Source organism: Magnolia sinica, chromosome 1, assembly GCF_029962835.1.
Source record: "Magnolia sinica isolate HGM2019 chromosome 1, MsV1, whole genome shotgun sequence".
Lineage (NCBI taxonomy): Eukaryota > Viridiplantae > Streptophyta > Magnoliopsida > Magnoliales > Magnoliaceae > Magnolia > Magnolia sinica.
In genome coordinates, this window is record NC_080573.1 from 73,354,317 (window position 1) to 73,376,796 (window position 22,480).

The window sequence follows — 22,480 nt, forward strand, 5'->3', positions numbered from 1 at the left end:
GACATCCATTGCGCTATCGGGTTCATGCAATCAGACCCGGGTCCATGACACTATATAAAGGGGACTTGTATTTATTTCAATCATTTGGAGTCCTTGGTCAACTACCTCAACGCACTATTCTCTTTTTCCGCGCAACAAGTTCATGCGCGCAATGACACTATGCAACAACCTTTTGCGTGCAACAACACTTTGCGCACAATAAAATCTTGCGCGCAACAAGTCCTGTGTGCAATTGAACCCAGCGTGCAACAGTTCTTTTGTTTTACAAAAATTTCTAAGTACCTGAACTTTGCTGAACTTTCTTTTGAATTTTCAATGACTCGATCCAAAAACCGTACCCTTCCCATAATGAACAAATCGCCGAGTCTTCAAACCCACCGTCATCTACAACAAATCGTCCTCAAAAGAGAACTCATTCAATTGAAGATTATTCTTCTTTCTTCAAAGTACTAGATCCGCTAGTTATTAATTTTGCTAAACGCATTCAACTTCTTCCTGACTCTATTCGCAAAGTTGTACTGATGGGAGAACTTGAGAGGTCATTGACAGAGGGTCATGAATCTGATTAGGAGAACTGGTTAAAGTCTACTGCTAATTTCTGTATCGACAGTCCTCATCCTGCACCTGCCGAGTCTTCTCCTCCCCCATTTTTTGAAAGGCAAGAAACAGAAGAGTAAAGATGAAATTCTTAAGGAGAAGATAAAGGATCATAATAAGAAATGTTATCAGAATGTTTGGGACATGGTCAAAATTCCAAGACGATGTGATCAAGTTCAAGAATCCTTATAAGGATGAGACTGTCATCATCCCAATGAGCCTTCACCGTCATCTCTCCATGATTCAGAGTGAATCTTCTGATCATATGACACAAAATTGACTTTTGTACGTTGCAAAATGGGTTATAAAAGAGTTGAAGATTCTAGAAGTTTATATCACTGAGAGAGGTCTTAAACAGAAGACTGGACAAATATCATACATGCGCTTCCTTACTCCATGCTATAATCCTCACGCTTTTATATCCCACCCACTACTTTGAGACTGTCCAGCAGCGTTTTCATGACCGAGATTCTTTATGGAATAAGGATGAATTCAGAACACGTGGTCTTCTCTCCCATCATCAGTTCCATAGTTCATGGGTTAAAGCCATTCTTCAGAAATATATATAAGTCCTTGGTGAAATGAATCTATACATCGTCATAGAAGCTACTTCTGATTTCTTTCATAAAGACACCATGATTTATAAAGGATTTCTAAAATACTGGTCTTCTACGACAAATTCTTTCCACCTATCGATCGGTGAAGTGAGCATCACTCTATGGGATCTTCACCGAATGGTTGTTCTTCCTGTCACAGGATCTTTTCTTGATGAGTTCGTTCCCAGAAACGTGGAATTCACTTATTTTGATCCAAAAAGAGACCCTCCCGTTTCTGCTTCCACCACTTAACTCTTTAGAGAAATGTCTCATTTTCCAGATATTCACATAGTCTCTCCGCTTTAGTGGCTTGCACACTTTACGAGATACTTACGGTATATTCTTTTAGTATTCTTTTCTTCCTTTTACACATACATTTATACATGTATGTACATGTTTTCTCACACTTTCTCTTTCTTTCAAATTTTCTGGCAGTCATTCTTCAGAGTTAGAATCTACTCGATGAAGGATAAGGGGTCCTACTGTCTTTAGTCCTGAAACTGAACTAGCCGCCTTCCTCACTTATTAGCTTAGTTTAGTAGTTCTACCAAGCTCAAAATGGGTAGACACCATTCGTCCTACTTTGTTCGTTGCTATCAGAGCCATGACAGAAGGTAAGAAGAAATATTCTTTGGCCCCACCTGTTATATGTTCTCTTTATAGAGCTTTTGGGAATATCACGGCGCATTGCTCAAGCCCAACAGTTGGAGCTTTGTCTTCGTATACTCCATGGCATTACTTTTCTAGTTGGTTAAGAATATATTTCTCGTGGACGTATAATGACCCCGAGAAGGCCTATGTCAATCTTGAACATCCTCCTCTATACCATTATCTCAAGCGTAAACGGTGAAGAAAACATACGATTGGATCATTGACAAAATTGAGAGCATGGAATCTATCGACTTCATTCCATTCTATCTAACCCATGAGGCTGAGAATAGGGAAGTTGAGGATAATAATGATCTAGAACCAGTTGAAAGAACTTTTCTGATTTACATCAAGTCTTGCAGTCTACCTTTTCGAGAAGGGAGTGAATTTTGGAGAGAACCTTACTATCTTAGTAGGTTTGCAAGACAATTTGGTTATGACCAAACAGTGCTGTAGGCAGGAGAAGAAATCACTCATTTAATGTGGAGTTATGGAGTGGGTCTATATAATTGGGACTTGATATGGAAACAACTTCTGGCTAGAAAATTTGGTTCTCACTTCATTCTCCCCGGCTTCAACCACCAAGTACAAACCTCATATGCTTGGATGCATTGGTGGTTGCATCAGTATTACTTAGTATGCAATTGCTATCCAGTTGATCATCCCGTCTAGATTCTTCCTCCCAGATTGAGGAATTATAGACCAGAATAGGGAATAAGCTATTTCATCGAGAAAGTTCACGTTGCCACTCCTGGCCAAGTTTGTCGAAGAATTTCTACAGAAGAGCCCATCAGAGAGATAAAATCAGCTAATACAATGGAGGGATGGATAGCTTTCGGATCTCCTTTGGACCTTATAAAGTGAGCAGAAAGATAAACTACTCCTGCGAATGAATTTGAGACTCCCACTACTCTTCTTTCCTCTCCTACCCGAGAAACAGAAAATAAACTATCGCCGCAATTTCTCCTACTGTGGCTGCAGCCTCTCTTACTGTGGAGTTGACCCACACTTCTCCGATGACTCGTTCGTGAGCTAAATATTTATCTCCTCAGGTCCAGGCTTTTTGGGTTTCTCCCCCTGACGATATTCGCCTTTTTCCTAGTAAAGATGGTCCTCCTTCTAAAAGTAAACAAGTAGCTTCTAAAGATAGTTCGTCAAAATATTCAATAGCAACTGAAATCCCTGATACTTCTTCTTCTACAAGTTTAACTGATGAAGGAAATGTTTTGGTGGATCTCAATCGAGAAGAAGATGTAGAAGTGGATGTCGGTGAAGAGGGGGAGATTAGAACTAATATTCCAACTACTGAAATCCAGCCAGATCGTCAAGATATCTTTTCTCCTGCTAGGATAGCTCCTCTTGAAGAGGAACAACTCGATTATGGTGGTTCTAGTTGTTCTCTAGGCGCAAACATTTTCATATCTTTCGATGCTCTATATTCTCCTTGTCTTGTAGAGAATGCTAAAATGACTGAATAAGGCCCTACTGTACTTCCAGTTATAGCGGAAGTTTCTGCATCCAGAGAGGCTGAAGTTTCTTTACCAGAGGTCCAAGTAGAACCAGAGGCATTATTTTCTCCTCAGAGTATAGAAGTAAATCAGGTTTCTTCACAAGTTCCGTTAGTTGCTGATGTAATTGTTGATGTTCTCGTTCATGTTGAGAAAGTTTCTACTGTGCGTCCTTCCCCTATTCAGCCAATTGCTCAAAGTCTGGAATTTCCCCTCTGATCCAGTTGACATACCAACTCCAATAACTTTGGATTCATGAACTAGAGTCCAGGAACTTTCTTTCGATGTTGCAATCACTGTTGCAGACATCGCCGTACCTTTAGAGATAGAAACATCTTCTATACCAACCACTTCTCAAGTTGCCCCCAAAGGTGGTATACCTTTCTCTTCATTCTTCTTATTTTCATGTATTTATTGTTGATATTCCTAATTATATTATTTCTTCTTCTTCTTTTTTTTTTAGCTATACTTGTTCTTACTTCAAGTGGATCTGCAGGTTTTAATTTAGTAGCAACAATATCTGATAAAATTTCTTTAGACAAAGTATCGCCTATTATGCTTGTCTTTTTCAAGAATGTTATATCTGTCATTGTTGATGCCTTTAAGGATCCCACACAATGGCCTTATCTAAATAGTGCTCTAGCTATTCTAGATCATTCAGCAAGGCTAGCCCATATCAATGTTCTCCCACTGCATAATTCTCTATCGTAGTTCTATGACTCGTTGGAATTAGCTCGAAGCATAGTTATTCCCCCAGAGGTTTTGGAATGTCAAAGGGAGTTGGCATCTTTTAAAGAGAATCTATCAGAATGATGTTGTCATATCTAGTTATGACATTGAGCATCAATCTCCGCAGGACATATTGAAGGCTTTTGACAAGAATATGATAATTATCAATAATCAGATTACTTTTTTGAAGAATGAAATTTCTTCACTTGAAGTTAGAGAACAAGAAGAAAAGTCGAATAATAGTAAGATTAGAGAAGAAATTGAAGTTAATGTTCATTTTGCTGATCTTGAAAGAGCTGAGCTATTGAAGAATAAAGAAGTTGTTGCTTCTTTGGAAAAGGAATTGGCCAATGCTCCCGATCATGCCAAGATCATCCTTGAGGCCGAACTAGCGAATACTTCAGCAAAAACTCAATTGAAAGATGATTTGCAAAGATACATGGCAACATTAAGAATGTCAGAATATTTATAGATTTTCATTTTTATCAACACATGTAGTCTTTTGGCTTGTAAAATTCAGGATGATATTAATGAATATATGCTTTCGCTTTTTGATCATTCATTTTTTTAAACATGTTTTGATACGATATGCAATTTTCAACATATGATAAAGCGATGATATACTTCTGATTGTTAGCATGGCGTCCCTTATATGATGTTCTTTCTAATGGGCGGAGCTAATTTTCAATTCTTGGTTAGTGTCATACATAGTTTAAGCTATTGAATAGTTGAGCATGCACAGTTTTTTAGACTCATAAGTAGTTGGAGTCAAGTCTTACGTGAATGGTTTCTGTAACTCTTATGAGTTCGCTGGACTTATCACGGCTGGGAAGTTCACAAACCGCGATCCATCAGAGGGGCCTAGTGAAGCAATCAGGACAGTGAATTCGATGGGTTTTACGCATAGGGTTAGCCGCAGTAACTCTCTAGAGTTCACAGGGGGGGGGGGGGGGGGGTAAGACTACCTTAGAGTACCAAATTCAAGGCTGCTAGTCCATCAATGAGGGGGTAATTTGTTTTAAAGATCCATCCTCATGAGTATCTACTGGAATCAAACTAGGAATCTGGGGGGTCTTATGCATGGTTGGCCTATATATGGGCAAGCCAAAGAGCACACACTGCAACCCGCTTTTTCTTCGTCTGCTAGGTTGGACCCATTCACGGGAGGGCATTTTCTCTCACCTTCCCCGTGACGCTGTCAAAAACTATACAGACGACATTGGTCTCACTCGTGGTTGGCCGTACAGGCACGCTCTGCTGCCCGCATTGGTTTAAGCATGTGATGACCTTCGTGGGATTTTTAGGGCCACTGGCTTCTTATTGCTGCCCGCATGATATTTGATGTATCACCGATTATGGTAAGTCTTATCTGTAGCAGTCCGCTGTCGTAGATGATAAATCACCATTGCCACTGCCAAAGATGATAAGTCGATAAATGATATATTGTCATTGTTGATAATAATATCTTTGATAATATTTATGTTTTAAAATAGTGTATCAACTTGGCAATAATATCAATTTAACAATGATGGCTTTTGTAATAGTAGCTAATAACGATTAGTGATATGGATAATATCAATTTGATGATAATCATCGACACTTGGCAATAATTGGCGATAATATTGATATGCTTGAACTTGAGAGTTTGCCTTTTATTCATTCACATATGAAGAAGAATACATGGCATTTGCCTTTTTAGGCTGTTTTGTCATTTTTCTTGTCTTGCCCCCTTTTGATTGAGAAGTATTATGTTCAATCATCTTCAGAATCAAAAGCATAGCGATTGTTAGGGATAATATATCTTAATGAAGCGAGCATTAACAGGCATGCCGATACCTTGTTCATTTTGATCGACGACTCGATAGGCTCCGTTCGAATATACTTTTGTTATCATGTACGGACCATCCCACTTGGGATCAAATTTGTCCACAGTTCTTCAAGTGACCACTATAGGTCTTTTCAACATTAGCACCAGGTCACATTTCTTGAAAGAGTGATGTTTAACCTTCTTATCAAAGGTAGTTGAAATTCTTGCCTGATATAGTTCTAATCGCTATTGGGCTGCTAGGCATTTTTCATCAAGTAAATCTAACTTGATTAGCCTTATCTTGACATTTTCATCATCTGTTATTGATTGATGTACTGGCACTCGGAGTGATGCAACTTGTGTTTCGATGGGTATGATGGTTTCGACGTCATACACCAAAGAATATGGTGTGGCTTTCATCATGGTTTGATGAGTAGTCTTGTAAGCCCATAGAGCTTCTTGTAACCTTTTGTCCCAATCGCGTTTATTCCTGACAACAATTTTCTTCAATATTTTCACAATTGTTTTGTTGAATGCCTTTACTAATCTGTTGGCCGATGGGTAATAAGGTGTTGAAAATGAATGACGAATGCCAAATTTCTGGCATAATTTCTCCATACCCCTATTCTTGAAAGGAGTACCATTATAAATGATGATTCTTTTTGGAATGCCATGGCGATATATTACCGTGTGTCAGATAAAATTCACGACGTCTTTCTCTTTGACATTTCATAATGCAATCTCTTTGGTCCATTTGGAGAAATAATTTGTCGCTGCCAAAATATATTGTTGTCCTTTGGATGAAGGTGGATTTATCGGACCGATGACATCAAGTCCCCAAGCGGTGAAAGGCTAAGAAGCTATTGATTGATGAAGGTCTTCAGGCAACACATGTATGACATCACCATGGATTTGGCATTCATAACATCATTTCACATAATCGATAGCGTCTTTGAACATTGTGGGCCAGTAATATCCCATTTGATGCACCTAATGGAATAAATTTCAGTCGGCTTGATGTACTCCGCATTCTCTAGAATGGGTTTCTTGCAACATCTGATTTGCTTCTTCCGTACTTAGACACCTTAACAACATTTCGTTGTAAGATCTTCGGTATAATACTTCGCTACTCATAATGAATCTCTTTGATCTCTACTTGATCTGCAACCTTTGTGCTTGGTCCTCTAGCAGAATATAGTACTTGAGGTAATCCACAAAGGCTGATGCCAATATTCTGTTGTGACCTCCAAATATGATAAAGGAAGTGCTTCAATGACTTCATTAATGATTTCAAATGACGGTAAGAACCTCCTTTCTTCTATTGTTACTTGAAGGGGACTTTGATCTAGACAGGATAACGATGCTGCCAGGCTAGCTAAAGCATCTACCCTTAAATTCTCACATCGCGGTATATGTTTATTTTCAACATCATGGAACTGCTCTAGCAATTGTTGTGCTCTTCAATAGTAAGGCAGGAGTTCTTATTTTCTTATTTTGAACTCTGTTGTTAGATGGTTTATAACCAACTTAGAGTCCTCAAAATTTCGTATTACTTTTATTTTCATTTCTTAGGCTATCTCCATTCCAATAATAAGAGCTTTATATTTGGCTTCATTATTTGTACATACAATACCCAATGTGAAAGAGTAGGGCAGCAAATCGCCCTGAGGACTGATGAATATCACTCCACCACTGGTTCCTGACATTCGAGAAGCACCATCAAAGTACATTTGTCGTAAGTTTGGCGATTCAATCATCATCACTTATTCATATGGGAAGTCATCACTGGTGATTTCACTGTTTGTTACAGGATAAGTTGCCAAGAAATCTGCCACTACCTGCCCTTTTACTACTTTCGTCGGCTCGTAAGTGATTATGTATTATGAAAGCAACAACATCCATTTGGACAATCTTCCTGATAACATCAGCCTGGTCATTAAAAAATTTATAGGATCCACTCGCGAGATTAGAATTATATCATGAGAAAGGCAATAATGTCTTAATTTCTGCAATGCGAATATTAATAATACCAAGCATATTTTCTCGATTGGCGAATAGTTGTATGTTGCACCTATCATCAGAGTTTGACTCAAATAATAGAGTGTGATTTCCTTCCCATGTTCATTTATTTGTGCCAGTAGAGCTCCTAGTGAATTCTCAGCTGCAGATATGTATAGAATGAGTGGTTTACCTTTCACAGGAACTGCCAACACTAGAGGTTGTTTCAACAATTCTTTGATCGAATTGAACGCATTCTGGCGTGACTTGTCCTATACAAATTTTGTTCCTTTCTTCATTAGATGAGAGAATGACTGACATCTTCCGGCTAAGTTTGAAATAAAACAGTTAATATATGCTAACTTCCCTTGAAAACTTTCTAATTCTTTTAGTGTTTTTAGTAGTGGCATTTCTTGAATAGCTTTGACTTTCCCTGGGTCGATCTTAATTCCTCTATATCTGATAACAAAGTCAAGGAATTTTCTTGACAAGATACCAAAAACACATTTGGCCGGATTCATCTTTGACTACTTTCTGAGCCAACGGAAGACTGAGGTCAAATGTTTGCGATGTTCTTCATGGTCATCCAATTTGACTACCAAATCATCTAATAACATTCAACATGCTTATGCATCATATCTTGAAAGATGTTCTGCATTGCTCTTTGATATGTTGGCCGGCATTCTCGAGACCGAACGACATAACTTTATAACAATAAATCTCCAAAGAAGTTCTAAATGTCATAGCTTCTTCATCTTTTGGGGCCATTCTTATTTGGTTATACCCGGCATAACCATCCATGAAGGACATAATAACATATTTCGTCATACTGTCCATCAATAATTCTGTTATTGGCAATGGGAAGTTGTCTTTCGGGCAGGTTTCATTTAAATCTCTGAAGTCAACACATACCCTGATTTGTCCACTTTTCTTTTCACTGGGACAATATTTGTTATCCATTTAGGATATTTGACTTCTCTGATGAATTCGACCTTTATCAATTTATTTACATCTTCTTCTATTAAAGGAATTTATTCTAGAGGGAATCATCTTTGCGCTTGTTTGATTGGCCTTTTATCCTTGGCGATATTCAGTCGATGCATTGCTACTGAGGGTTCCAATCCTGGCATTTTTGTGTATGTCCAGGTGAATACATCTCTATTTTCTTTCAGGATTTTGACATATTGATATATTTCTTCTTCGAGCTGTTTCAACCAGATACAAATGCATTTGATTTGGGGGAATTTCTTATTTAACGTCGATAAAGATGGAACAAAGAGAATATTCATCAATTTTATTTTATCTGTACTGAGTTCATTAACATCCTCTTAATCCTTTGATTCCAAGATAGAATCTCTTAATAAAGAGAAAATACATAAGTCAAATATAATCAAAATATAAATTTTGGCAGCATTCCGGCGCATTTTCATCAAATCTCTATGGGAGACGAGTTTTGCGGGTTTCCCATGCTAGAATCCCTTAGAAATATCCGAAATAGCCTGATTGTCGGTTAGAATTTTCAGCATAATGACTGCCCTCAAAGATAACTCACGCAACTTGCTAGCGCAACTCTTCATCCTCCCTTCTCTTTGCCCTCAATACTTGTCAAAGGGATTGACTTCCTGAACATCTCTTCCTTCAAATGAGGGGGTCAGGGGGTATTTATAGGCATCCGCACGTGTGAATCCTCGACTCATGTGCCATGGGCCCCAACTTGCATCACCAGATCCTCTTTCTTTTATGAAACCTGTGCACCCCAGCGCAACTCAGTTCGCGTGCAACTCGAGTGAGTTGTGTGGAGCCACGCAACTTAGTTCGCACGCAACTTGGGTCTCACGCAACTTGCATTACTTTCCCTCTCCTTTTCAAACCTTTCTCTAACTCTCTCTCCCTTTAATCAATTTTGGTACCCCAACACGAGCAAACTAGCATTTATAAATGTATTCTGTGGTTCTTCCTCCAAGCCCAGATTTACTTCTCGCAAACTGTCCACTGTCGACTGCTCCCCGTCTTCTATCTATTTCGGAGTTGTTTCATGGTGCTTAGTTATTTCAGAATTTGTTTCTTCTACCAGATTGACTACGACCATATTTATTGAAGATTATGTCCCCAATCTGTGGAATTTCTCTCGCTTTTTCTCATTTACCCCGATTGGAATCTGGATTCCTTTTCCATAGTTCAGGCCAGCTAGTTCTTCATAATCAAAACCCATGTTCTTCATAATTTTCCTGATGGTCAGACTGTATCTCTTGAGATCTTCAAATGTCAGTTTTTCGTAATTTATATTTTCATCGATTCTTTCTTCTTCTTTCATTTATGAAGGTGCATAAAACTCGATCGACTTGGGGTACCTTGAATTGGGTTTGACTTGAAATCTTTTTGGGATAGCTGGGAATGGCTTGTTCCTTTCAGGATATAGCAATGATACTGTATAATTTGCCTGCAGAATTTCCAGCTGCTCTGGTGATAATAATGTTAACAGAGGTTGTCTTGGTTGTCTCAAGTGTTTTGGCATGAAATAAAACTTCTTTCTCGTGTTCACTTTCCTAGACAACTTTATTTTTTCATCTTCTTTCTCTAGTATCTCTGTGTGATTACTTCTTGAAGTTTTATTCTCACCATTCTTTTCTCTATCTTCTGTTGTGAATTCATCATAGTAACTGGCATCAGCAAAGAAAGCTTCTGCTTCTGTATATGGTTTAACATCTGCCATTACTTTATATTGAACTCCGTCCTTGTAATACTTGAAGCATTGATGTAGGGTGGATGGTATGATACCATACTGATGCATCCACGGCCTACCCAATAGGATGTTATATGTTGTTACTGCATTGATGACATCACAAATGACATTGTCGTTAACTCCCCAATTTCCAGAGTTAATGTAATCTTCCCTAGTGCATATTGTTCATCCTGATTAAAGCCCTGTATCATCATTCCACTACAGCGTAAATGTGAACGACGATATCCGAGCTTATTTAGCACTATTAATGGCAATAAGTTCATTGTTGATCCCTTATCCAACATTATTCACTTAACTTGTTTACTGCAGATGTGGCCCATGATCATTATGGCCTGTTATGCTCCTTATCGCAAGTCAAATCATCATCGGAGAAGGAAATGACGATCATACAACCGTTCTGCATTTCTTGCTCTATGCCTTCCATTTCTACAAGTAATGCTTTTCTGACCTCAATATCAGATAAGGCTTGAATTAGAGTGTCTACAATCTTCTAATAACTGTAGTGCATCGTATACACTTAATCGAGCTGGTATACCTTTCAAATGGCTTACCACATCATACATTACTTTTTCAACTTCATTCTTTTCTTCTTTTCTATTGTTAACGATATGTATTCCGGATATTTTCTCCCTTACCACTTCAGCTTTTTGTTTTTGAAGAGGACTTATTATTCTTTTTTCACAACGTAATGTGATCACCACAACTTTACCTACCCGTTCTGCAGAATTATCTGTATTTATGCTGCCATCTTCTTTCTTCTTTTACCTTTCCTTTTTTTTCGTATATAATTTCTCGGCCAAAGATCATGTTTATTGACACTTTTCTTCTTCTTTCTTTCTCTTTTCCTATTACAATCTCACCCCTGTTTATCATCTTTTGAATTATACATTTCAGTGTAAAATAATTTTCTGTGGGATGTCGCAATAAACGATGATAATGACAGAAATTTCTTTCTTTCGTCATTTCTACTTCTTCAGGCCGTTTGGATGGGGGTAGTTCTATTGTCCTCGTACTTAGTAGTTGTTTCATCATGGGAGTGACATCTTTCTTTTCGAACGTAAATCCTTCTTGGGAATTAAGGGATCTAAGCTTCTTGTCATTGAATCTACCTTTATAACGATCTGACTCTTCTCTTTTTTTTGTCCTTTTCCTTTCTAAATTTTGATCAATTAAGGGTAAAGGAAAGTGGTCCTTCCTTGTGACGGTATTCAACTTCCCTGTAGTCAATGCACATTCTCCAACCATTAGTAACTCTAGTTGGTACTAGTTCATTGTCGGTATTGGCTACGATGGTGATTCCAGACTTCTTAGGAACCACCTAAGTTAGACTCACCCATTGACTATCGGATATAGGGTATATGATACCCATATCCAACAACTTAAATACCTCAACCTTAACCACTTCTTTCATATTTGGATTGATTCGACGTTGTGGTTGTTGGGAGGTTTTTGTATTATCCTCAAGACAAATGTGGTGAGTACAAATCAAAGGGTCAATTCCCTTGAGGTCTGCAATTGATCATCCAAGGGCTCCTTTATGCTCAATGAGAATGGAAATAAGCACACTCTCTTGTTCTTTCTCAAGGTAGGAAGAAATCACCACCGGGTATGTCTCATCTTGACCTAAATAGATATATTTAAGATCAGTAGGTAAAGGCTTTCGGTCAAGCTTTAGTGCTTTGAGGCTAAATGGTAGAGGCGCTACATTAGTTTGGGGCAAATTCTCAATTTGTGGCCTCCACCCGTTAACTTCAAGTACCGGTGCATCATCAAGCAAGGCATCCATTTCTCTAATTATGTCATCATCTAAATCAGGGGAGTGGGCCAAGCATGTCTCTAGAGTGTCAGAGTATAGAGTCAAAAGTGTTCTATTTTTCATGAAAGAATCGATCATGTTAATGTTGTGGGTATCATCATCATCCTCTGACTGTTTTCTCATATTGAAAAAGATGTTGAGCTCCAATGTCATATTTCTGAAAGATGGATTCATAATTCCATTCCTACAATTAATGATGACATTTAATATAGCAAGGATTGGGCAACTAAGAATGATATGTATCTGAGTGCTTACATCCACGATTGGTTGAGTATCCAGAATAATAAAATATATTGGATAGTAGAATTTATCAACCTGGACCAACACATCCTCAATCAACCTTCCTGGTACACGAATTGAGCGATCAACAGGTTATTTCATGGTCCGGGTGGGTTTTAATTCACCTAAACCTAGTTGTTTGTAGACTGAGTAAGGGATTAAATTTACACTCGCCCCCAGGTCAAGAAGTGTGTGCTCAATCGCCGGTTCCCAATTACACAAGTGATAGTTAGGTTACCAAGATCCTTGTATTTTTGTGGCACATCTTGCTTGAGGATGGTACTCACTTTTTCGGTCAAATTTTTTTTCTTTTGTATGTTTTGTTGTCTTTTGGTAGTGCATATATCTTTCAGAAATTTAACATATGAAGGGATTTGTTTAATGGCATCTAGTAGAGGAATATTGACCTTCACTTGCTTAAGCACCTCTAGAATATCCTGAGAGTTAGTTAGAGGTTTTGGTGTAATCAACATTGAGGAAATGACACAATCGGCTTACACACCTTTTTTGGTTCTTCCTCTTGTGGAGCAATGTTAGGTCTACCATTTTCATCTTCTTCCAGGTCCTTAGGCTTTTCAGCCCTCATCAGAATAGATTTGTCAATTGTCTTTCCACTCCTAAGAATGGTGATAGACTTAGCTTGCTCTATTTTGTTTAAAGAGCTTGGGTCACTAATTTCATATTGCAGTTTTGGATTTTGTAGAGGTTGGGCCAGAAACTCACCTTTCTCTCCAATCGTTAAGTGTGACTTGCCATTGAATGGCCTTGGTAAGGTCTTGAAAGGCTTGTAATGTACCTTGATTGAAAGGCTCTTGATTTTGGATATGTTTTACAACTGGATCTTCTTGAGGCCTCTTTTAATTTAAGATTTGAGTTAGGGCCTCTCGTGGGCTAGCCGTTTATCCATTCCTCCAACTAAAATTTGGATGCTTCCTCCAACTAGAATTGTATGTATTCGAGGTGGGTCCACTGAAAGGTCTTTGGTAGTTATTTATGACATCTGATTGATAGGTTCCGCCTTGTTAAGTTCCATGGCCTCGACTTTTCTTGTGAGATTGGCCAATCTCAGAAAAACGTAGTCGTAGTCCCCGACAACGGCACAAAAAACTTGTTCACTACCCCCAGTGCAGGATCACGATGTAGTAATAACTCGGTGAGACCAAGGTCGAATCCACAGGGACTAAACTTGTACGTATTCTGAAATTAAGTAGAACTAGAACTAGAATTAAATAAGATGTAAACCTAAATCTAGAATAAAAGAGAGTAATTGTGAATGAAATTTCAATAATCAAAAGGAAACTAGAGCGCCAAGGATCCACTTGTAGCTATCAAGATGCTACCTTACTTGATTCAAGAAACATAATTGGAATTGGAGTCCTATCCTATCTAATTGGAAAATCAAATCTCTAAACTTTTCATTGACCTAGTCTACACATGAAGGAGTATTATGATGATTGGAAGGGAATTCATGCATCCACCATGCCTAGGAGACGATGTTGAATTACGAGTTTTACCAATCTCATAATTTTAAAACAGCAAAAGAAGATATTCAAAGCTATCACAACAACTATTGTAATTTGAGTCACAATAAATCATAGAAAACTGAAAATATTCCTTAAATTCAAACTAGAAATCAATGATGTTCAACATAAACAAGAATCAAAGCAAGATAATCATCCCAACATGCTATAAGCTTCACCTCTTAGCCCTAGGTAAGAGGTTTAGTTAACCATATAGACATGATTGAAACTAAAACCCTTAAAGAAAACATTAAAAATAAATAAGGAAAGAAGAAAAACTCTCAGGAAGCTGCTTCACCCTTGGGCTCTGCTCCTTGAAAACTAATTCATGTTTAATACTCCTTAAATAACCCATATTTATAGCCTTTGTCTGGCCATCTTTGGAAACCGCCTCAAATTTACACATCCGCGTAATGCCTTCGATGTCATCGAATGTAACTTAAATTCGGAAGTCCTGCCTTTTCGCACTGCATAACGCCTTTCGCATTGCGTAACTCTTCAAGTCATCAAACATACCTTCGATGTCATCAAACAGCCCTTCGATGTCATCAAAGTATATTCGATCAATCGAGAATGTATCTAGAGTGTTCCAACGAGTTGCTGAAAAAATCCACAAAAAACTCGCTGTCATCGAGAAATGCATCCAATTTGTCCAACAACCAAACTCGATTTTTAGGTAATTCTTCGATGTCATCGAACATTGGATTCGATGTCATCGACTAGTGGTCGATGTCATAGACATTGAAGTTTAGATTATGTGAATTTATGCACTTTGCACTTCTAACTTCCTTCCTTCTCCACTTGGTTTCCTCGAATCTTAGGGTCTTGAAATATTCAATCTTGGTTTCCTAAGATCCATCCCTTGCCTTGGTGATTCTTGAGCATTAAATTCATGCTTTTAATATTCTTTTCATTCCAAGCTCTCAAATTTACCTTGCAAGGCAAACATGCATAAATATACCAATTAAACATTATCATGTTCATAAAACCAAGTTATAAATAGGAAAAAATATGCAATATTTGACACTCAACACACGTCCTACATAGAGATACAACGTATTCTCCTGTTGGAGGCCTACGAAAGGTCGTAGCAAGTATGAAAAGCTAACTCTGAAACCAGATCCTACACAAGGAAGGGGTTTCAGACTCTATGGATACTTGTAAGTGAGTGAGCCCCGTGTCAGCACATTTTGAAGATGACTTCTCTTGTTGGTGAAGAATCTTCAGTTCCCTTGATATGCAACAATGGTAGATGCTTCGATACTAGTCGTCGATTTTTGGGTCAAGATATTGTTGTGAATATCCTCTATTAAATTTTGGTCTTAAAATGTAGATAAGATTCCCAAATGTCAAACATTCACAGGATTCCAGCTTAATGACATGCTAATAAATTAGCTGTTGGAAGATCCTTGAATGGTGGAGTTCATTCTTCAATCTAATATATTGATATTTCAATGATTGCATTTAAGATAGGTTTAAAAGATGAACTCCCATGAGAAAAGGGATTTAAGATGATAGGTATTTCCTATAGCAATAACTCTCTTAAATCTCACCATTTTTCTCACTACAAACCATGAAACTAAGCCTCCAAATATAAAGGAAAAATTCCAACAGTAAAAAAGCAGGCAAATTTTGTCCACGTTCAATGTCATCAGGTGACAGTTCGATGGCATTGGGATTTTCACTAAAATTTCTTAGAGCTTGCTGGACAGTCTCATTCAATTGTTCGATGCCATCGAACATGCTTTAATGTCATCGAAATTTGAATTTCGATGTCATCGAAGGCATTTCGATGAAATCAAGAAGTTCAGTTCATTTTCTATAAAACACTCTAGATAAGTCTGGGCCATGTTTGATGTAATCGAACATACCTTTGATGTCATTGAAGAATTCATGATTTTTCAATAGAACTCCTTGGACAAGTTAGGTATAGCTTCGATGTCCTTAAACATACGTTCAATGTCATCGAAGTTTGAATTTCGATGTCATTAAACATGATTCGAGTCATCGGTCATTTAAGTGATTTTCCACCTGAGCTTACTAGACATATGAGTGCTCATTTTCATTGTCATTGAGATAGGTTCAATGTCATCGAACATGTAAGTTCGATGTCATTGAACCCTGTTTGATGTAATCGAGATTTAATCTTGAATTTCGGTTTAGTTGCTGGACAGAAATGAGTCCATGATTTCATCGAAGGGGTTCGATGAATCGAAAGTTGCAGAAAGGTTGTGATTTTTCCATATGTTCTTGCAACTTGGTTTTTTATTTTCTAATCTTCCAAAGATGTTTTCCTAGTTGATTTTGAGATAGATTAGAACATTTTTAAGGGGATTATTATCTAAGGTGTTTTGGTCATGGGATGTGAGGTTTAGTTTACCTTTAGAGATCATTGAACACTTCCACTTTGTTAAGTCTTCAGCTTGTAGTCTTCATTGTGGGGCTCACTGGACTCTATGACTCAACCGTCATGGTAATTGACAAACAAGGGCACTTTCACAAACCCTAACATCAAAATCTTAAGTGTCGGATGGAAAATAATGATTTTTAACCCTAATAGCTTGAAATTGCTAGAATATTAGGAAAATGATACATGTATATTGTGAGAGGATCTTTTATCCGACTAATTAAAGGGTTATTAAGCTGGGGAAGACACGAGATAGCATGCATGGTACAATTCAGAGGGGAACGGACCGGTGTGGCAATCTGCACCTGTTCACACTCTCACATTCTCTCACTCTCATTCCTAGGTCTAGGAAAGAAAAGAAATAGACGGTGACTTTTATATCTCCAATTAAAAGTTCAGTGGTTTGTAAGTTATTGAAATTTGATGGTTGTCAGTCGAATGGCTATCGGTTGGACCGACAGGAACTAACAATCAATCAGTCGAACCAATAAATCACTATTTTTCCCTATTTTCGTACTGCCTAGGTCGGCTGAACTGATAGAGCATTGGTTCGACTAAAATGGGATTTTCACTACTTAAAGGTCCTAGGGTTTGATCAAATGGACATGGTGGGTTGACTTATGAATTGAATATTCAACTTGATATGTTTTGGCATTTAATATTGTTTAACCAATTAAGTTACATAGTTTAATTATGGGTCTCTAGGTCTAAGTTTCCGCTCAAGATCCCTAAGTGTTCGAGGATATATGCATGTAAGCACGTGTGATCGCCTATTTAGTCGAAGTTTTACCAGTAACATTCGAGGGCATCCAATACTCGAGTATTAGAGGGCCGTGGATGTTACAAAGGATCTGAAATCTAAGTAGCATCATTGTAACCTTTGATTGCAGATAGATATCTCTCATAATTCATAGTTTTCTTTAGATATCTTAATATTCTAATTAGTGCCTTTTAGTGCTTATCACTGGGGTTTCTCATGTATTTACTCAATTTTCATAATGTAAATACTATAGCAAGCCTTATATAGTACATGAAATACATCAAAGCCATCGATGACTTTTGAATATTTGAGTTGAGATATACTTCTCGATATATTTCTAATTAACTTGACTTTAGAATCATGAGGAGTAGGAGCTGGTATACAATCATATTGATTGAACATTTAAGAAATTTCTTAATGTAATGGGATTGTGTTAATACAATTCTACTATCTTTTTTTTTTTTTGTAAAATGATTTTGATTCCTAAAATTATACTAACTCCTCCCATGTCTTTCATGCCAAAGTTATTAATGGAATGAACTCAATGGAAAATGTATCAGGTCATTAACTCTCGAAAAGGTATCAAGTGCTCAATGGAAAATGGATTGTGTATTAGAATTTCGAAGGATGTTTGATGTTCCTTGAGGCCATTAAATTTAGTGTCCCTAATGTATCACACCATTAGGATATGAATATTAGTTATCACATGGGATAAGTTGGTTGTATCATGAGGTGCTTGAAGTTATACAGTGACATGTGGCACAAGACATGCATTAGTACATTTAATATGTAGGAACTAAAGCTAGATGACAATACTTGTGCACATTGGCACCATTCGCACATGGCATATTTGTGGATTGAAGATGGACAATGGAATGTGTGGTACATTGGAGCATGTGGGGTGCTATGCACCTATGCAACTCAAGTAAGATGAATGGTACATGTGGCAGAATAACACATATAGGGGGTGTAAGAGAAGATGGATGGTAACATGTGACACATTAGCATAGGTGAGGTTCTTCACATGTGGGGCACAAGAGAAGATGGATGCTCGTACATGTGGCATAGTGGCACGTGTGCATCATGATCGAAGATGGACAATGTCTCATTTGACACATCATCACATGTGGCACATGTGAGGCAATCAAACATGGATAGTGGCGCATTTGGGCTTTAACCTTAAACCTATTTTACTTCCACCACAAGAAAATGTATTTCTTGGGGGTAAAGAAAGATAGAAGTGGAAAATGACATTTCCCACAATTTCTCACAATGAATGGCTTAACAAACGAAGGAAAGTGAGTTTAATAAGAAATACTATTTCCTTTCCCATGCTTTCCATGAATCCAAACAGTCCTAAGGGAAATTTTGTAGTTAAACAAATATGTATTCATTTTTATAGAAAAAATAAACATTTTTGTTCTCAGGGTCAAAGAAAAAAGAAAATTCTTTTAAATTATTATTGACTTTATTTATTATTTATTTAGAAAAACTAAGAAGTCGCTATGGCTAATTAAATTGCCAGTGTCACAATGCCATTACCTAGAGGATGTGAATTACTTGTATCAAGGAGTTACAAGAGATTCTTATAACATCATATGGTGGCTGAATATAGGGCTGCATTGGAAAAAGGCTAAAATTGTTACTTTCATGTGAGGAAATCTCCATTGTCTACTACAAGAACCCCCACATTTGATACATGCACATAATACTTTTTTATCGGCTAATTATTAACATTTCACATAAATGGACATTGAGCCTTATCATATATGCATAATAATCATATAACAAGAGCACATTGAGGCTAGTGGTGGCGATAAAAAATCGAGTAAGGTGATTTTCCTCATGGTTTGGTATTATTTATTGATCAATTTGGATTTTTATTCACAGGAGCACTCCAAAGACCACTTCGAAGAAGAGGAGAGAGAGTTGTTGCCCCTGCTGGAAGCGGTAGATATGAACAAGGAAAGGCAGGAGAGTGTGGTGGCCCAATGCCTGGAGGTGATGGAAGGGACCCACTCATCCCACCTCTTTCAGTTCCTAATGGACGGCCTCAAACCTCTGGAAGCAATGCAGTACCTAGATACGATCAGCAGATGCAGCGACCGCCAAAGAGTGTCCTCTTTGCATAGAGCACTTATGGCTAGGATGGAAGGGACAGCTGGATCCACTAACTGGGAGTGGGACCCTCAGAAATGATCCATTCCTCTCATAGGACATGTGAAAGAAAATAAGAACAAAGACAGGATTTTAAAAAAATAATAATAATAATAAAAATTCTTGTTGTTGCTGTTGTTGTTTCTAAAAATGTTATACACATCCCTTTCTACGGGAAGCGATAGTAACTTTTTCTTACGGGTGTATATTCCAATTTCTGGTTTTGAAGCAGTCAAAAAGGTATTGTGTCATATATGAAAAGAAACGCTGGAGGACCTGTTTGGTTGACACTTAAAACGGTGTTTACGACGATCTGGATGCCCCCTCTAAACAACAATTCATTTATGTGTTTCAATGCAATTTGGCAAATTTTATTATCTGCAAAATAAGCACTAAGAGGCCCACTCAACCAACATAATTGTAGAAAATCGCTTCATGAGAGTTGTCCAAGCGGGTCCTCGAGGCTTTTGAGCAGCATTTTGGTAAAAACTAATGAATGAAAATGATACTTGTGGATGGCTTGGCCGTTTCAAATTATTTTACATTTGGTGTCAATGGGCCAGGCTTGGACTGGGCTGAGGTAGGCCCTAGGTCAATTATAGAGCTTTAAGCATTGCCCCTAACTCGGCCCTTAAGGGGCAAGTAGGGCCTTTAACTAATTGAGTTGCTAGACCACCTATATCTATATATATATATATATATATATATATATATATATATATATATATATATTTTGAAAGTGCCCTTGTTTATCAATTACCATGACATGTGAGTCATAGAGTCCAATGAGCCCCACGTAAAGGCTACAAGCTGAAGACTCAACAAAATAAATGTGTTCAATGATTTCCGAAGGTAAACTAAACCTTACATCCCATGACCAAAACACCTCAAGTAATAATCCATTTAAAAAATGTTCTAATCAGTCCCAGAATCAACTAGGGAAATATCTTTGGAAGATTAGAAAATAGAAAACCAAGTTGCAAGAGCAATGAAAAATTCATAAAGTTTTCTACAACTCACGATGACATCGAACACTTATTCAATGACATTGAACTCAAGTTTTGATGACATTGAAAAAAGTGCCCAAATATATCTAGCAACCAAACCACATGTCTGTAAAATTTCTCGAATTTCAAACTTCGATGACATCGAAATTGAGACCAATCTGCCCAGAGAGTTTGTGAAGAAAATCATGATTTATTTGATGCAATCGAACTCCATTCAGTGTCATCGAAATTCAAACTTTGATGACATTGAGGTAGGCTCGATGACATTGAATTTTGAATCCCAAAACTCTCCAAGCAAGCCTTAAGTACTTTCAGTAGAAAATCTCAATGACATCAAAGTCAGTTTGAGTCATCAAAGGAAACTTCAATGACATCGAATCCTGACAGATTTCTGCCCATTTGAACTTCATTGACTACTTAAAGAGGGTTCTTCTAAGGTTCCATATTGAGAAAAAGAGAGATTTAAGATAGTTATTGCTATAGAAGATCTACTACCCACTCATCTTAAATCCATTTTCTCATGGGAGTTCATCCTTTAATCCCTTCTTAAATACAATCATTGTTAAATTAATAAATTAGATTGAAGAATGAACTCCACCATTTAAGGATCCTTCATCAACACTTTTAATGGCAAATTATTAAGATGGAATCCTTTGAATGATTAATATTCTGAAATCTTTTCTACACTTAAAGACCAACATTTAATAGAGAAGATTCCATAGAATACCTTAACCCAACACCATCGACTTGTATTGGATCATTTACAGCTGTTGCAGATAAATGGAGCTGAAGACACTCCATCAACAAAGAAGGTCATCTTCAACATGTGCTAGAAACAGGGCTCACTATTGAGTGTGAAATATTGCATATTTCCTCTTATTTATACCTTGGTTTTATAAACATGATGTTGCATAATCGATCTTATTATGCATGTTTTCATGTGTAAGGTGATTTCGAGAGCTTAAGGAGAAATTGATTCCAAAAGGAAGATTTATCTCAAAAGATTACTAAATGAAGATTTAGAGATTTGAAAGTCATTAATGAAGAACTCACATGCTAAAGATCTAAGGAAACCAAGTGAGGAATGAAGAGAATTGAAGATTTGAAGTGAAGAAAAGAAATCCTGAAAATTATCTTTAAAAAAATAGTCCTGAAAATTGTCCTGAAAAAACATATTCTAAAACTCCTATTGAGGCACAAAAATATTCCAATCTCATTACATGCCCATTGCATTAGCAGGAGAATTCCATTGTGCAAATCCTTCCCAGGGTTGTACGCTCATAACAGTCAAGAAGCATCCTGAAGCGCTGCTCCATGTTAAAAGTGGTTGTGCGCTCCATATCTGATATAAAAGAATGGACGGGTGTCAGCTGATATGGAAGAATGGATGGACATCATCTGGTATGGAGGAGTGTATGGGCGTCATTTGGCAAGAAGAAAGGGTGGACGTTGTTTTGTATAGAGGAAGAAGTGGGTGACCACCACTATTTAAGGAAGAAAGGGTGGGAGTTGTATTAAAGAGAGAAGTGGTGGTGATCACCACAATTTAAGTAGGGTTGTGTATTGTTTAGTATGAAGGAAGAAGTGGTGGTGATCACCACTATTTAAAGAGTGAGAGCCTTAGAGGCCTATAAATACCCCTTCCCACTCTTCGTTTGAGGATGATGGAAGTGAGGATAGGAAAGGAGGATAGAAGAGAGAAAATTTTGCGTTGTATGTGAAGGCTTTTGCATGCTTGCGTGCAATTGAAATGGACAAGAGAGGTTTTGCGCGCTTGCACGCAATTGAAATAGGAGTGAAAGGTGTTGCAGGCCTTCGCGCAACTGAAGGAGAAAGAGGGCCTTTGCGCCATTTGAAGTGGGAGCTTGTCTTAAAGACAGGCTTTTGCCCGCCACTTTGTGTGGCTAT

The 22,480-nt window shown here is 37.6% G+C and overlaps 1 protein-coding gene across 4 annotated transcripts in view; it reads left to right on the forward strand.

Moving 5' to 3' along the window:
- LOC131250944 (uncharacterized) overlaps window positions 1-19,857 on the forward strand; it is an 84,383-nt gene extending 64,526 nt beyond the window's left edge. For 3 of the 4 annotated variants that reach the window (XM_058251382.1, XM_058251373.1, XM_058251388.1), the window contains exon 4: window positions 19,299-19,855. In XM_058251382.1, the coding sequence (XP_058107365.1) occupies window positions 19,299-19,607 (309 nt within the window). In that variant the 3' untranslated portion in view covers window positions 19,608-19,855. Of the gene's footprint in view, window positions 1-19,298 lie in introns of all 4 variants that reach the window. The other variant, XM_058251365.1, reaches the window with a different exon arrangement.
- Window positions 19,858-22,480: the final 2,623 nt, after the last annotated feature.